At 35.1% G+C, this 17,148-nt stretch overlaps 1 protein-coding gene across 1 annotated transcript; it reads right to left on the bottom strand.

The window, feature by feature from the left end:
• Positions 1-576: 576 nt before the first annotated feature.
• Positions 577-15,850, bottom strand: LOC128222922 (NADPH-dependent diflavin oxidoreductase 1-like). The gene is made up of 16 exons (XM_052932098.1): positions 15,263-15,850; positions 14,655-14,802; positions 13,692-13,769; positions 12,916-13,013; positions 12,335-12,433; positions 11,550-11,651; positions 11,127-11,342; positions 8,084-8,205; positions 7,182-7,351; positions 6,577-6,624; positions 5,925-6,032; positions 4,639-4,837; positions 4,256-4,315; positions 3,954-4,075; positions 2,309-2,403; positions 577-1,926 (listed from the first exon to the last, which is right to left on the bottom strand). The coding sequence occupies exons 2-16, from the start codon at positions 14,793-14,795 to the stop codon at positions 1,782-1,784; spliced, it is 1,803 nt and encodes a 600-aa protein (XP_052788058.1). The 5' UTR covers positions 14,796-14,802; positions 15,263-15,850; the 3' UTR covers positions 577-1,781.
• Positions 15,851-17,148: the final 1,298 nt, after the last annotated feature.

Here is a 17,148-nt window from a genome sequence, read left to right as displayed (position 1 = left end):
AAAGTCTTTCATTTGAGTGAAATATATATCAAATTATTTCAAAATTCTTCCAGCAGTTTGTAGGAACAGGCATGGAAATGGAATCTGACCTCTGAAGCATGTGATACCTTGACCTGAATGTAACATTTGCTGGAACCAGTCCTCTGCCAGTCATATAAAATTATGAACATCAGATGTATCTGCGAAGACTTTTAGAAATCCTCTGGTGCTTGATGAATTGTGTAGTGGACACAAAATATATGTGTTGTGTAAACTTTTATCTCTTAAGACTCTATTGTCTACAAGTAAGGCTGGAATAAGCAACCTGCCTGCTTCTCTTCTATGTCCAATTGATCGTTACCTTGTTTAAAATTCATTAAACTTATTATAAGTTTCTACAAGTAACATCTACAAATGCATGACAAAGTCATTCACATATATTTTCAGGCAAACTTTAATGACTGATACGGAACTGATCCAATTCAGAACTCCTTACTTAATTGTATCTTAAATACAAGTGCAACATATTCTCCACCAAACGTTAATTCAGGTCAATGCAGCTGTCTAGTTTCTTGGAAATAGCAAAGACAATTTTTTTTTCTATTTAATTAGTCTATTCTATTAATCAATCATAACATCCCAAATCGATACAAAAGAATAATAGTAAACTAGAACTCCGCGAGTCGGATGTGTCGCCTGACGAATTATTTACTGTCGACATTATAGCTGTTAGATTGGCATTTTATTCATTTATAGACACTGATGTTGCCATTTAACTTTCAAGTGTAGGTGGCATTTGAACCCTCAATCAGATATACCTACGGAATAAGTTTCGGGTTGAAACCTCCTATAGTTTACGAGATATGCCACGGACAAAACCTAAGCAAGAAAATTAACAAAGGGAAATAACTCTAAAAATATGGCAGCAAGAGTAACGGTTCTTGTGCACTGCACTTGCCCTCAATGAGATATATCTAGCTATGAAGTTTCAAGTTGATACCTCTTATATTCTTCAAGATATGCCCCGGACAAAACATTAAGCATGAAAATTAACAAAGGGCAATAACTTTAAAACTAAGAAATCAAGAGTTACTGTTATTGTGCACTGCACTTGCCCTCAATGAGATCTATCTAGCTATGAAGTTTCAAGTTGATACCTCTTATATTCTTCAAGATATGCCCCGGACAAAACTTTAAGCATGAAAATTAACAAAGGGCAATAACTTGAAAACTAAGAAATCAAGAGTTACTGTTATTGTGCACTGCACTTGCCCTCAATTAGATCTATCTAGCTATGAAGTTTCAAGTTGATACCTCTTATATTCTTCAAGATATGCCCCGGACAAAACTTTAAGCATGAAAATTAACAAAGGGCATTTATCTTAAAACTAAGAAAGCAAGAGTTACTGTTATTGTGCACTGCACTTGCCCTCCATGAGATCTATCTACATATGAAGTTTCAAGTTGATACCTCTTATATTCTTCAAGATATGCCCCGGACAAAACTTTAAGCATGAAAAATAACAAATGGCAATAACTCTAAAAATATGGAAGCAAGAGTAACAGTTCTTGTGCACTGCACTTGCCCTCAATTAGATCTATCTACATATGAAGTTTCAAGTTGATACCACTAATAGTTTAGGAGATATACCCCGGACAAGCGAAAATGGGAAGCGGACGCCGCTGACGCCGCCACCGCCGCCGCCGACAAAAGTAACCCCTATATGTCGTCTTTTCAGGCGACACAAAAAGTCTCCTATATCACAGTTGACTATTTAATTCAAACTATCCAGGGTTTAAACTCAGGACCATGTTTCAGCCTGGTATCGTTTTTGTCTGTCCATAGTTTGTATATAAGTGTCAGCTTGTTCTCTGTCCATGTGTCCATGGGTGATTAGAACATCCTTGACAGCCTCCCTCACAGCTTCAGGCATGTTCTTGGAGTTCCTGTAAAGAGAAAGATACAGTAGAGAGTCTTGGGCAAGTAAAAAATCAAGACAAATCAAGAATAAAATGGTCCTATATGTGTTAGGAATTTCTCTAAAAAAAATTAGAACTGTCTGCTGCACTAAAGAATCATGCAGAGTTATATTATAACTAATGCAATGTTCTATTTTAATGTATAATAAACAAATAACACTTGACCTATTAAAATTAATACATTTTTTAAACAAACTCCTTAGATTACTACATTTTTACACATCTTATACCCTAAAAAGCAGCGTTGTTGGCATTTTTTTATTCAATAGACAACACAAATTGACAGAAACAAGTCAACTACATGTAAATGACTTAGAAAATTCAATTTTAAAAGTTCTATTTCTCTTACCCTGCCACAAAGAAGAAGGCCCCTGCTAGCAGGGGGTCACAAATATCCTTCCCTGCATCCTTGATGGCGTGCTGGACATAATACCGGTCAGCATCCTAGAGGGATACACATATACAGGTGAGGAATGGTCAACATGTTTCAAGGTTTAAAGGTATCCAAAGTCTAGATACAAAATGTAGATGCACAAAAAAACACATTAATTAATGCGTTATTATGTTTAACTCATTTGACTATTATGATAAAAAAGCATTGGATTAGTGTACAGACACCAAGGAATCAGCTTTTATTAATGCGGTTTTCAAATAATAGCCACAAACTCGCCAGTTAAAAAGAGTGCCAAAATTATCAATCATATTTTTTTTTATCTGTACAAAAATCATATGTTTTACTTTTTGGATTATTCAAATCAAATGAGTTAAACATAATAATGCATAATCATTATAGTGTTTCTTTTGTGCACCTATCTAGGTTTTGTATCTTTAGAAAAATAAGGCTGGTATTACAAAAGACACAATGAAAGACTGAGTCTTCGGACAAAACTGTTACATTTTAGGTATAAACTTCAATGAAATATGTTCAAATTTGGCAGACAAAGGTTTTGTTTTATAACAGCAAACCTTTTATTCAATTATTTGAATAATGAAAAAGTACCATTTCATACATAAGTTCATGCATAATATTCAAATGTGTTTCCATAGCAACCTGTGATTCAATAGCACTTGTATGATTACATTTTAAATCAATTCTATAAACGTGGTTGTTATTTTATCAAAATACAAAGCATGTTGTGTCTTTTCTCATTTTATTGCTACATAAAGAAATATACCTAACAGAAGAAAAATTACTGTTCAATGCAACTTATTTAAATACATGTAAACTTCAACATTCATGGAGCTACATGATGTTCAAGACATTAAGTACAATGAACAGACGAACACTGTTGGCTCGACTTTAAGGGACCAGTGAGAATATCTAGAGCTTTGGGGAATTCGAGCAAGACAGGAATGCTTATATTCAGTGGAAAGGAACCAATCTTTTATATCCAGTTTGAGTCAACGAGGAAATCGAGCCAAGCGAGTTCCAGCCAACAAGGTTCAAATGTTTGTGATACTTCTTGCCTCAGCCTATCATGCTCATACGCTCACAGATTGTATCAATGAAATCATACAAGCTTGAACATTTATTTCTCTGGGGTTTTCTTAGAGATTTACAAACATAACTATATATCAAGATAGGAAAACAAAGACCCACAATATTGTATTTTGTTCAGATAGCAGTTTCACACCATTACCCTTTTATTGTTTATTTGAGTTTATCAAGGTCTTCCCGGGCCCATTGGCAGCATTATACCACTTTTCCAAGCATTACCCATTAAATGCCGAGCGCCAGGCAAGGGAGCTACTTCAAGCCTACTTGTACCAACTTTTAACGTATTTCGGTATGACGCGGCCCGGGACCGAACCCATGACCTCCTGCTTCGTAGGCGGACACCTTAACCACTAGGCCACAGAGACGGTCACACTATTACCCTCAATGATACGTGACATTTATACAAGCATGTCTGTGAGCTTTCAATATGAAGCATTTTGTCGAGTGTTACTGTAATGAACAAAGATTTAAGCCCAGAAAGGCAAAATCAACCAACCTCATTGTCACGAGAAAAAGCAGTATACAGCGTCATCTGATTTTCCTGCACATAGTTGTTCCACTGGTTTTCGAAGTAGAAATCTTTGGCTTTGTATCTGCATCCAAAGAATAGGGTGTTTTCTGGAAATAAAACAGCACACACAATAGAGGACCTCAAGGCAGAATCAACATCCATTGAACAAAACTAACAAATAACAAGCATGAGACTATAATTATTATATAACTAAAAACGATAAAAAAACATACAGATGACTCAAGCATAAACATTGAATTTATGGAAGTTTTATTTAGTAATGCCACCTTTTATTTTATCGGCCACCCTTTCTTCTATAAAACTTCTAAATGGTGCTACACCTGTGCCTGGAAGAAACAATGACATTAACATACAGTATATCAACATACACATATTTTACCGAACAAAATAATATGTATATATTTTTCACTAATTTTTATTTTGTATTGACTTTTAATTGTTATTAATGGGAAAGTATAATTAACCAATTCTTAATGTAATGTCTTGGACAGAATGCTTCTTTATTTTACCAGCAGTATTGTTCCTTCCACAGCTAACTTACCGTATTATATCATGAAAACGTAATGTTTATCTTATCACGTTTTACTGACAAATTATGAACATAATCTACTGCACCCAATATTCAAGAGTAAAAATCTGTAACTCTTACCTGGCCCCACCATGACAACCGGCATCTGGGCATCACAGGGGAACTTGATGGTTCCTTTTTTCACCCACAGGGGCACAGTGGGGCCACACGAGGGGTCTAGTGAGGCGAGCCAAGTGGAACACACACCCTGGCGTGGGGCCTGGATTCGAGTCTTGTACTTTACCACAGCAACCAGAAGGTGGATTTCACCTGGGTGTGCCTGGAATAAAGTAAAAGAACATAAAGCTGCAGTCCTAGAATGAATAGCAATCAAAGTGGTTAATTACTCACTATGCACCTACAGTGGATACGATACAATGATACAAGGATATGATTTGTTTATTGCATAAAACATTATACAATGTTCATAGCATGTAAACAAATCAATGAATGGAAAGTTATTAAGGTGGTTAATTACTTACTATGCACCTAGAGTGAATAGTTATTAAAGCAGATGATCACATACTATCTTATTTCCTTTGTGAACTCCGATTATAACTGCAATCATTTATTTAAAAGAGGTTCAGTTTACCTGTGTCACATATATTTAGAAAATGTAGCAAAGATTGAAATTAAGGTAATATTGTTTTAGCTCTTTTTGTAGAATTTGTTACAAAACACAACAGACAATTTATTAAGATCTATACATCAGTCCATAGTCTCAGCCTGAAGATTTTTCAGATCATAAAAACAAGTATAGATACATAACTCTAGTAAGACCCAGTGAAATGTCACACAAATTGCAGCTGCTCAAAGTCCCATGATGATGAACTTTCCTATGAAAATTGTTTGTGTGAAGATGCAGAACTTTTTGAGCTAAGAGCATCAAAAGATGTTTCAGATTATTTCTTTTCCTAAATCAAGGGCCATAGCTCTGGTTATACGAAGTGAAACGTCACACAAAATTGCAGCTGCACAATTTCATGTGTGAAGGTGCAACATTTTTGCAGTATGATAGAAAGGACATACAAAACTTCTATATATTTTTAGGCCCATTGTATAATTAAGTTGCATTATAAATCATTTCATTACAAATAACAAAGGCTTATTTCATATATTTCCAAATATTCATAATTTTGTTTTGATCAGATGAAGACAGTTATTTGTAAAACTTAAATTCAGATGCATTAAAATGTTAGTATGTTTAACATAAGTTTTTCTTAGTTGAAGTTCAATGAATAAATATAACATATATGTATATATAGTTTATATACATGTCACATTATGAGGGATGAGGATTTTAACCTTTGTTAACAGAATGTTGGAAGCCTCAGTATGTGTACAAAGTATATACTCTTATACCATACCTTTATAGATGAAGCTATGGAGAAAGACCTTGGCTGGAGAACAGGGATCATATCAAACAAGTACTGGAACGGAATGTTAGGGCTCGTTTTGGGGAAGTCATGAAGCACCTGTAAAAAATCAATTCAAATCAATTAGGTCAGAAAATTGATTCTGTAATGTTATTCTACATCTTGCAAAACTGGTTTGTGTATTCCCGCAGACTTTAAAACATAACTAAGATAACTTGGTTTGTTTTGGCTCATGGAAATATGTAAGACACATGTAGACTTCATGGTGACATTGTGTTACAAGTATTAGAACAATCTGTCTTAAAATATCTCCACAAAATTGTTTGGTTCCTTAAGTGTAGAATTTAAATTCTTCCAAATCAATTAAGGTCATCTGCAGGTTATGACCAACCTTCCTACCAAGTATTCAGGACTGCAGGCCTAAGCATACGGGTACTTTAGTAATCATTTAGACAAGCTTTTTGTGTTCAAGGTCACAAAGACCATGATCCCCCCATACCAGGTTTGAAGACCTTAGGCACAAGCCTACTCCAGTTATCAATCGGATTAAGTTTGGTCTTCCGACGGACCCATATGTGCAATGCAATTTACCCTCCCATCTTCGAAGGAGGCCATTATTAGAAAGTTAAAACTATAACATTACCTCAAGTAGTGTCCGTCTCACTCTGTTACAGTAGGAAAACAGCTCTTCCTGAACAGAGAAAAAACAAGATAGCAGCTGATAATAAAAAAAGATCAACCTAGAGTAATCTTCAACACTCATCTGATGTACATGTGAGTATTGTCTCTGCCAACAAGTGTACAAAGTTAAAAACTTTCATTTGTTAAAACTTGTGCATTGCAATATCATTAAAAACAAAGCTATGACAATATTTTTACTTTTTATAAAAACAGAAAAGCTTATGTTGGTGGGGACCAAACATCATTTTTCTTATCTTAGTAACAGTGACCTTGACCATTAAACTCAAACAAACCAAGTTTGTTCTCTACAGTTTGCCCTACGGTGCATGCATATCAAATCTTCTAGCTTTACCACACTGCAAATTCATCAACAGAGACAACAGTTCGACAAACCCTTACCTGCAATATGGCAAACCCATATTATGACTTGCGTTTGTTATTGAAAACTTGGTTTAAAAGTTTCTATTATAAACATACTATTTATTAGAGATTATTCATGTCCATGCGGGTTAGGGAACAGGATCCATATGTTATTGATATATTTAAAAACAAGCAAAATAGACTTACTTGTCCTTCTGCCGAACAGAACTCCTGCAGTTTGTCCTTTTCTAGTTCATCATCCGCAAAATAAAGCATCATTTCAAAGAAAGACCTTCGTGGAACACAGTTTATATCGAGGTAATTCTGTACGAGGTAATGAACTGTGCAGGGCTGAGGTAGCTTAGGAGCCGATGTACCTGAAATACAAGATTAGTTATCTTAGAACAGTTCTGTAAATAATTGATGTCAAACGTGTAAGTGACAGATGTGGTTTTTTGGATGAAGCCATGAAAGAGTTGCTTTACACAGCGACCAAATCTCAAACTCGACATGCATGCATGTATGAATATGTCTCTAATAGAGAAACACTGCCTCAATTTCTTGAAATATCTTTCTTAAAGCATAACAAGCTTAATTGTGTTTTTTTAATTAGCCAAATAACTTCATTAAACTTGAATTTACAAAAAAAAAAATTGTTATCAGGATTATCATGAAGATTCCTTTGAAAGTCTCAGAATTCTTTAAAATGAGAATATTACACAATTTAAAACAAAACATAAATAGTCAGCTTTAATAGCTTTATCCTGTTATAATGGACAATCCTTTAACTAGCAAAATGGTGAAAACAATAAATGATCATCCAATTCAGCAGCTACCGGTTAACACAGGGTTTAGAGAATCACATGGTTTACAAATCGTAGGGGCAATTAAATGATAGAACCACAAACTATCGTAAGATCAGAAGAATACTGGGCTACTGTCAGAAATCAAATTAATTTTTTAATTCTCAAAATCAAATAAACCTAGCAGAACTTTACCAGCCAAACTGTTTGTTTCAAAAATATAGTACAATGCAACCAAGAATAAAGGCTTCAAAAAATCTATGGTATGATGGGCTGGTTGATAATATGGCTCCATATAAGACATACCTTCATCCACGGAGGAAAGAATGAATTTCTTGTTTGCATCGAGGTTCATATAGGAAATAAAGTCGTTGACGGTGTCGGCCATGTTTTGTGGACACACACAGGCCACATCTCCAGGTTCGTAGCTGAAAACAACAACAATGGATCAAGGGCTAATGGTTAAAAATGATTTTACATGTTCACAGGGTTCTCAAAATGAACCGGCCGCCGGCCTATTTGACCGGTTAAAACCAGAAATCGGCCGGTTAGAATTGTAAACAGTTGTAGAAATCATAAGGTCACATTCTTTTCTGACCTATTTTAATACTGATTATCTATTCTTACTTAAGCGTATGTAAAAGTCTTCAGATTCGAAATCATATTGGTAAGAATTCTCCGTAATTCGCGCATGCGCTGTTACGGTTACCTGTTAGAAGAAAACATTGTCGATGTCAAAAACAAGAACATAGACACCCCAATAAAAGTGGCAAAATTACAAACATCAGATTTACGCGACCATCTGCTTAAAATAGATGTTTCGCTACGATGAACACTCGATATCTTCTTAATAGCCGCGATTGCAGATGGGTGTAATCACAGGCATCTGAATCATTGTCACTAAAATATTGTTTAAAACCATTTTGGGTACTTACAATGAGATAAACAACACATCTGAAGATATTTAGTGTATTTGATATACAAAAAAGAAAGTTTTTGTATATCAAATACACCAAATATCTTCAGATGTGTTGTTTATCTCATTGTATGTACCCAAAATGGTTTTAAACAATATTTTAGTGACAAACAATGATTCAGATGCCTGTGGGTGTAATCGGTCTAAACACTTGGTAGATCACAGGAGACACATTTTGCTGACTGTATAATACAAATATTTTGAATATTGTTTGCCGAGTTTATTTTTTTCCTCGTCAGAAATAAAACTTACTTTTTACTAATGTAATGATTAGGCTTTGCGTATACACAGGCAGGTTTTAAGACACATTTCATTAATCGTTACAATAATTAATCCGTAATAATCAATTGTTATTTATTTCGCCTAATGCAAGTCCCATCTCATCACAAACACCTGCGAAAGGATAACTAATTAACACATGTATTGCAATGTGTCGTGTATGTCGGCTGCAGATCAAACGATACACTTTCTGACGTCAGAGCACGAGCACACCACATTTTTCCGTTTGATATGCAGCCGACATGTACGACACATTTCAATACATGTTTTAATACCAATAAAAACTTGAGATTAAAGTCGCGTGGCAATGTATTGTATTTAAATCTCTCAGTCGAATACCGTATGATCCCATTTTTCTCTAGGCTAGTTAACCATCTACCGTGTTTACCGCGTCTGCGTCTAGATTGTAAGATTACCGGAAAAATTATAGTCAATAATCGTCGTGTGAGAAACTTCAAATCATGGCCGAAATAATTGAATTCATTGAAAATATGAATGAACTGATAGGATTCGCAGAATATGTATGTATGTCTGAATTATAAGTGTTTTTTTAATTATTTTTTTTTCCGGGGGGGGGGGGCACGCCCTCGGGCCCCCCTAGTAGGCCTGTTACAAATTCAATTTGGCCTGTTCAACTCAAACATTTTGAGAACCCTGTGTTCATACTGAGAAAATAAAATTAAAGATTAAGCTTAAGTTCATTTGAAGAAGAATTTCTGTTTTTATCTATCTGTCGCTAAATATCAGATTGTGGAAATCTTTGTCAAAATTCATAGACATTAAATAACTGAAAAAAGTTCTAATTCACTATGCAAGGGTCCTGTGTTTATTTGGACAGCACCGTATTAATGTGAAATCATATAATATTCGTCGGCATGATATTTCACGGTTCCCAAATGTATACTATTCCATAGGTTCTTGAATTTTTGGATGATCTTTCAAAATATAAAAAATATATAACAAGTTTGTCTATGTAAAAAAGCGTCGAAATTTATTAATTATTCCTTTCATTTGTAATGACTGAAGAAAAATATTTGATTTGCAATTTTCTTTGATGAAAACAATCATTGAATACATGGTATTTCTTTGACAGAAAAATACAACATTGCCAAAAAATGTTCATATTTAACACTGTGAGAAAGTCAATAATAAAAATTTGTGTCAAGCACATGACCAAAATATTTCTGGTTGCTCTGGTTAAAATAGGTATGCCCTCTGGTTTTGATGTCGGTGAGAGAATATACATGTATAATTTTTTGAACAAATATTTAGTTTTGTTCTTACCTCCGAAACCATAACAATTGATGTCCCAAAAATAAAAAATAAAAATCACAATGTTTCTCAAAAAGGATATGAAAGATAGGTATTGATATTGTTGCCAAAATGTTGCTCTCACCAATATTTTTATGCCCCCTTTTGAAAAAAGTGGGGTATATTGTTTTGCACATGTCGGTCGGTCTGTCTGTCTGTCGGTCGGTCGGAATACCAAATGGTTTCCGATCAATAACTTGAGAACGCTTTGACCGAGGGACCTCATACTTGGTATGTGTATTGGTCATCACCAGCAGATGAACCCTATTGATTTTGAGGTCAGTGGGTCAAAGGTCAAGGTCAGTGTGACCTTTACATGAAAAACGGTTTCCGATCAATAACTTGAGAACGCTTTGACCCAGGAACCTCATACTTGGTAGGTGTATTGGTCATGACCAGCAGATGAACCCTATTGATTTTGAGGTCAGTGGGTCAAAGGTCAAGGTCAGTGTGACCTTAACATGAAAAACGGTTTCCGATCAATAACTTGAGAACGCTTTGACCCAGGGACCTCATACTAGGTAGGCTTATTGGTCATGACCAGCAGATGAACCCTATTGATTTTGAGGTCAGTGGGTCAAAGGTCAAGGTCAGTGTGACTGTAAGCTGAAAAAAGGTTTTCTGATTGTCCATATTTTATTTAAGTGTCCAAATCCTACTAACAATTTGGCTCCCAAGGGGGCATAAATGTTTCACTAACATCTCTTGTTCTGTTTCTATTGATCAGTGATTTCAGCACTTTTTTAAGAGATGTACTGCAATATTTCCATGAACAAAACCAACCTTATATCTGAACCTGATATATTCAACCGGATCAATCTTGTATCCTGAAAATGGTCTCTAGCAGTAACTCTTTCATTGGCCAAAAGCCTTGCAGGAAATGGCTGTCCCGGGAACCAGCCAGGAACATCTGGATGGCTCTGATCATGCTCACTGTTTTCAGAGGCTTGGTTTTCTCCATTCTCTGTTAAAAACTGAACACGAAACCTTGCTGGTGGTCTGCCATCAAGAAAATATCAAGAGAATGATTATTTTAAGGATGTATTGATAAGCAAGTTAGATTACAAACAAATATGTTACTGAAAGATCAAAAACTAAGATCCTTATCACAAAGATTTCAAATATATATTTGTGTACAAGTTTGTCTTGCTGACAAAACAATAAAATTGATCATAATTTAACCAATTTTTCCTTACTCTTACCCACCTTACATCTGCAGGCACAATGTCAAGGCCAGGAGGGAGTGGGTAGAGGGACAATAGCCGAGTAAACAAGCCCTCCATCCATGGATATACCACTGCATCAGCACTGGAACACATATAATATCCATGTATAATGTATACATGTCTTACATACCCTGTCTTAATAGTCTGACATACAGTTATATATGCCTCTAACTAGTCTGACATACCATTATATGCATGCCTCTGAAGTCTGACAGGCCGATATAAACATGTTTAAAAGGACTGACATACCATTATATGCATGTCTGACATCCTGTTATATACACATCTCAAAGGTCTGACATACCCTATACTGTTATATAGATGTCTCTCGAGTTTAAGCCAGGTTTTAAAGGGTGCTGCAGAAAAGGGACAGGGTGCTTAGGGTGCAAAGAACTGATTGCATCAGGCTTTGAAGAATTTAAAAATAAATTTGAGAACAAATGTTAGAAATGTGTTTAATTGCAGTAGTTTTAATTTCCAACTGCAAGATGTATATTGTCCGTACATATGATAATATAAATCTACGAAACAAAGGAAATGTTTGATTATCTTAAGCATTCGATTATAGGAAGGCAGAGGAGTCCACATGCTGGTTTCCATGAGGGCAGAGAGTTGGATGAAACCAAAAAAGGGTTGGGTACAGCACTCTCTTATAACAATTTAGATAAAACTCAAAGGTCTCTTGGTCTCACATACACAAAGAGATGTTGCAAATGTCTGATATGTATGCAAATACACACCCCAAATGTCAGTACATATCATTACCCCAAGTCATGCTGATCATCAGCCAGACCAATATTCACCAGCCCTGAGCTGCCTAGTTGTTCCAGTCTCCTGTGTAGCTTCTTACCAACAAAGTTGAACCTGAAGTGTTGAACCATAAAGAGGGAAACTGACGACAGTTTGAGTAAACGGCATCAATGAAATTACAGCATAGTTCAAATGATATCTTAACTCTCAGCCTTCATACAAAGGCACAAGCAAATTAAAATGAACATTTGATAGCATGTCTTAATTCAGCGGTTTAAGCTGCCACTGATATAAATGCTGACTGAAGCACTGTACCAGTATGTGAGTTTCTTTATCAATGAAAAGAAGTATACTAAAATCAAAGTGGGAAAAAAATTACTTAAAATAACAAATGTTACAATACAGGTAGTTATGAATTGCACAACTTAAAAAAGTCACATTTGATTTCATAATAATTGATGAATACCCATCTTTAACAGCTAAAGTTGCATATCACCCTGTTTGCTAACAAACTTTAGCTACATGTACTTTATATAGTTTAAAAGTATTCAAAATCTAATTGTAATTTAATGCAGAGTAAAAACATGAAGACTTACTTTGGGTAAGAAGAATCCCCTAGGCCAAGAACAGCATGGCTTAACTGGCACAGTGAGTCCTTTGGCAGATTTTTTCGCATTATGAACTTCCAGAATTTCTGAAATGAATCAGAACATAGAATTATTAGTACGGTAAGCTTTGATAAAAATCAGTCTTGACAAAAATTCCAGTGCTTGAATTTTTTATATGAACAATCCAGCATGTTAATCAAATCCTTAAAAGAAATATCAAATATAAACTGAACGTTTTTACAAAGACAGAGGGAAATGAGTCCCTTACACTTGTCCAGTAAGGAGAAGGCAAAGTTATATTGAAACAAGAACGCTGCTGACACTCTTCTGTTCTTGTTTTGTTTGACGAGATGAAGTAAAAAACCTGGTTTAAGCCAGGGTTATTGACCTTGCTATACATGTGGATATTGTCTCTTGCAAGATGTGTATAAAGTTTCATTTAAATATCTTGAACTGGTCTTTAGTTATAAAGAGGGTTGAAGACGAACCGCATGCCGACATCAACACAACCAAGGGTATGACAATACTTCCACATCTTTAAAAAACAGACCTGCTAACAATCTTTAAGCGAAACATTTCATAAGACCCTAGCTTACAGTGGACTCTTTAATGCAAGTACTGATTAGCTGGGGACAACCAGAATGTTTACAATTCTGGGCTTCAACTATTGAAAGTTATTTGAAACAGACTCTTATAAAGTACATGTAACACTTTATAACGCGGTATATGAGTCATTGATGCTAAATTGATGGGTGTTTGCTTACCATCATGTTATCAGGAGGGTCGCCCTGGCCCGTTGTTGAACACACAAACACGGTCAAGTTCTCTTGTATCAAATCTGCCTGAAAAAAACAATGCCAACCACAACATGACTATAGAACTACACTTATTTAAGTGATAAATATTAAATAATATTGGGTTTGAGTGCAGAATTAGTTCATATAAACACATTCAAATCTATATGAATAGTTTTTAATCAACTTATGTATTTTCTCTCAACGTTTGGGCTGGGGCCCATCTGATTGGGAAGATACATTATTATCACTATGATTGGAAGGTGCTTTAAAAAAAGTTCTAAAGATAAACTAAATGTGATGAAGCTTGTTATTTAAGAATACATTGATTCATCCATACAAAAAGGGTTCCAGGTTAAATATAACTTTAATTTTCTTCAAATTCAAAACAGCAATTATGGGAAAAGAAGTACTCTGGAGAAATAAGTACATGTTTTATGATTGGGAATGATCAATGGGGTCAGAATATTTTTTATTAAAAATGCAATCATAAATTGACTTTAAAATACTGTATGAATGTCTTTAAATAAAACAAAAACATTTAAAAAAAAACTTATTGCAGTTGCAAAATCCAAATAACAAAACTTAAAACCTATAAAAAAAAGAGCACTTTATCGAATTTGCTTGCATTTCAACCTGTGCTGCATGAACCTAAAAAGGTTCTCAATATTTATTTAATTAAATATCTATCGAAATGAGAAAATCTTATGCAACAGATTATTTATAGCTAAAGAAAGGTTACCAACAAAGAATATTTTTTAGTTGCATCCTTGTATACCATTGGTTAAATGACATCACACTTATCCAATCAGAGCGCAGTTTTTATATAAACAATGAGGTCAATCACTACCCGTTGTAGTTCATATAATGATAAGACTTGAAGGAAATGTTAATATTTTACTGTATCTAACAACAGGAAGATGATTCGCATACCACATTGTAATTATCAAGGGCCATAACCCTTGGTAGAAAATGTCGTCTTTTTGCCTCCCTTCCAATTTTTTCAGCAACATCCTGAGCCGTCCCTGTCTGGCTTCCAAACAACACTAACACCCCTCGATTGTCAACACCCATAGTGCTTCTTTTATGAAAATGAGAAATAAACACATTACGTATATATAGGGTATTAATTACAATCTAATCCATCTCTTCATTGTGATCTACCAGATATATTGCCTGTTACACTTCAAGTCTTCAGTTTTATACAAAGGTTCTCAACTTCCAAAATTACAGTTTAATAAGTTTATACTACCAATGTCTTATTCTGAAATTCTTAATGGTAGCTCTGAAAAGAGTAGTATAAATGGTGCAAAAGCTAGGGTAAAAAAGTCTTAAACGTATTGGTGTAACAATGGCTCAACTGTGTGCTCACGGAGTACGAAACTCTTTGGTTCGAATTAAAACGGGTACGAAACAGTTAAACGAACGTTTGAAATGCTTCATAAATTAATCATTATAATGCTCCGAGTAATATCCATCTGATACAATTCATCTATCTGTAATTTTATACTAGTCCAATGGAGAGTAATAATAGGACTCACAAGACAATATTTTGTTTTGACAGCTACTGAAATGACACCTTGTGTATATGAATAAACCGGTTTAATATTGTATTCATATGGTTTCAAGTCAGTCAAGTAATATATCAAACTCCGCGCAGTGTTACTTCCCTTGCAGTACAGTAATCACTGCCACCACAAGATTTTCATCCAAAATTGGATGAAAACTTTTAATGGCATTTTTTTTAATCATATATATTTATTCTTATATCCTTTCTTAAATAATTACTTTACGCCAGTTGATAGGCATAATATGTTTTATAAAAAAATAACAATTAAAAAAAACATTCGGAAATGTTCGGTCTTTTTTCAAATTGAAAGTAGGATTTACAAATTACAATATCAACATGGATGTGTTGTTAGCTATTCAGACATGTATCGAACGTTTTGCATTTTTTCCTTTTATGGAATAAAATCGTTTATTTTCTAAACAAATGAAACATGTTGCTGGAATTTCTTTTAAAGGTGTTCCGTCCATTTTGTAAATTGCAATCACGTGCCGTTTCTATCATCACGTGATATTTGTGAAGGCAGTGATTACTGTACTGCAAGGGAAGTAACACTGCGCGGAGTTTGGTAATATATTTGATTACAGAAGTCGGACCAATCGTAACAACTCGGCCATCTCCGGCAAGCTTTGAGATAGACCTCGTAAATAGTAGTAAGGATATACGAAAGTGCGATGCGGCTGCCGGCGATTAACACCGTTTTCAATCCGCGTAAAGAAGGCCCATTGTAACAACAAGGAAATGGATTGTGTTAAATTAAATGTGCTTGTTTAAGAGAAAATATTTATTGTAACCTTAAAGAATGTTCGTTTTATGAATATTTAGATGTTTTCTTATAGTTGAAGCACTCTATTTCCTCTAGAAAAATCGTGAACACACAGAAAATGTACTTGACAGTCATTGAAATGATCATACGGTTCATGGCATGCATGAATCATTACATCGGATTAAATGCATGCATGGACTAAATGTCAACATTTTCTCAACAGTTATAGGAATACCCAATGATATGTAAGTTTTAAGTCATACTTTGCCGTGTTATTTGTCACACCATGCCTTGCCATTAAAACAACATTGCTATTCTGTAAAATCATTGATTGCATTGTGCAGAGTTTTGTGGGTTGTGGTAGGATGGGTGTGAGCTTGGCACCCAGTCAGCTTTACCAGCTGAAATCTATGCATGCCTTTACTTCAGCATTATTGGGTTTGGGCTGCAGATTTTTTTTGTGTAAACAGTTTTGTGGGGTTGGGGCGGTGACTATCAACGCAGTAAGCTCAATTGTTAGAGTACCAGTACAACGTTCATGTGGATATGCACCAGACAATTGTAACCACGCCCCCCCCCCCCCCCAGGTCTGGGGAATAGTGGGGACTTTGACTTTCAGTACAGCCAACCCTGGCTAAAATCCCCACCCTGTGCGGACGATCCAATGGCAATATCCCTGCCAAATGCCCCCAGGGACCCTAGGTAAGGTCCATTCCCCTCTATATTTTAAACGAAGATAAAACCACCGCAAGAATAATTACAGTTTGGATCAACATGTCTCTTAATTTTATTTTTAATATTAGTCAAGTAATAACAGAGCCATCTGTATGCAATCCAATGTAAAATTAATGATAAATTAGGTTTTGCTCCCATTTTTACTTTCATTTCATGCCAAGCCCTTTTAAGTGCATTGAGTCTTTTGGGAGATTTCACAATATTTCTGGCGTTTAATCCCCATATATGGCTTTAAGTTGCCATACAAATTTAAGTCTTCATTACAAAATATACTGCATGTCTCCACTTTAACCATAAACACACAATGAGAGGACTATTTAAAGCATTACCATGTGTCAGAATTATAGATCTTTCTTTGC

The sequence above is a fragment of the Mya arenaria genome, chromosome 17 (genome assembly GCF_026914265.1).
Source record: "Mya arenaria isolate MELC-2E11 chromosome 17, ASM2691426v1".
Lineage (NCBI taxonomy): Eukaryota > Metazoa > Mollusca > Bivalvia > Myida > Myidae > Mya > Mya arenaria.
Note: the sequence above shows the minus strand (reverse complement) of the source record. Positions and strands in the feature narration are given on the sequence as shown.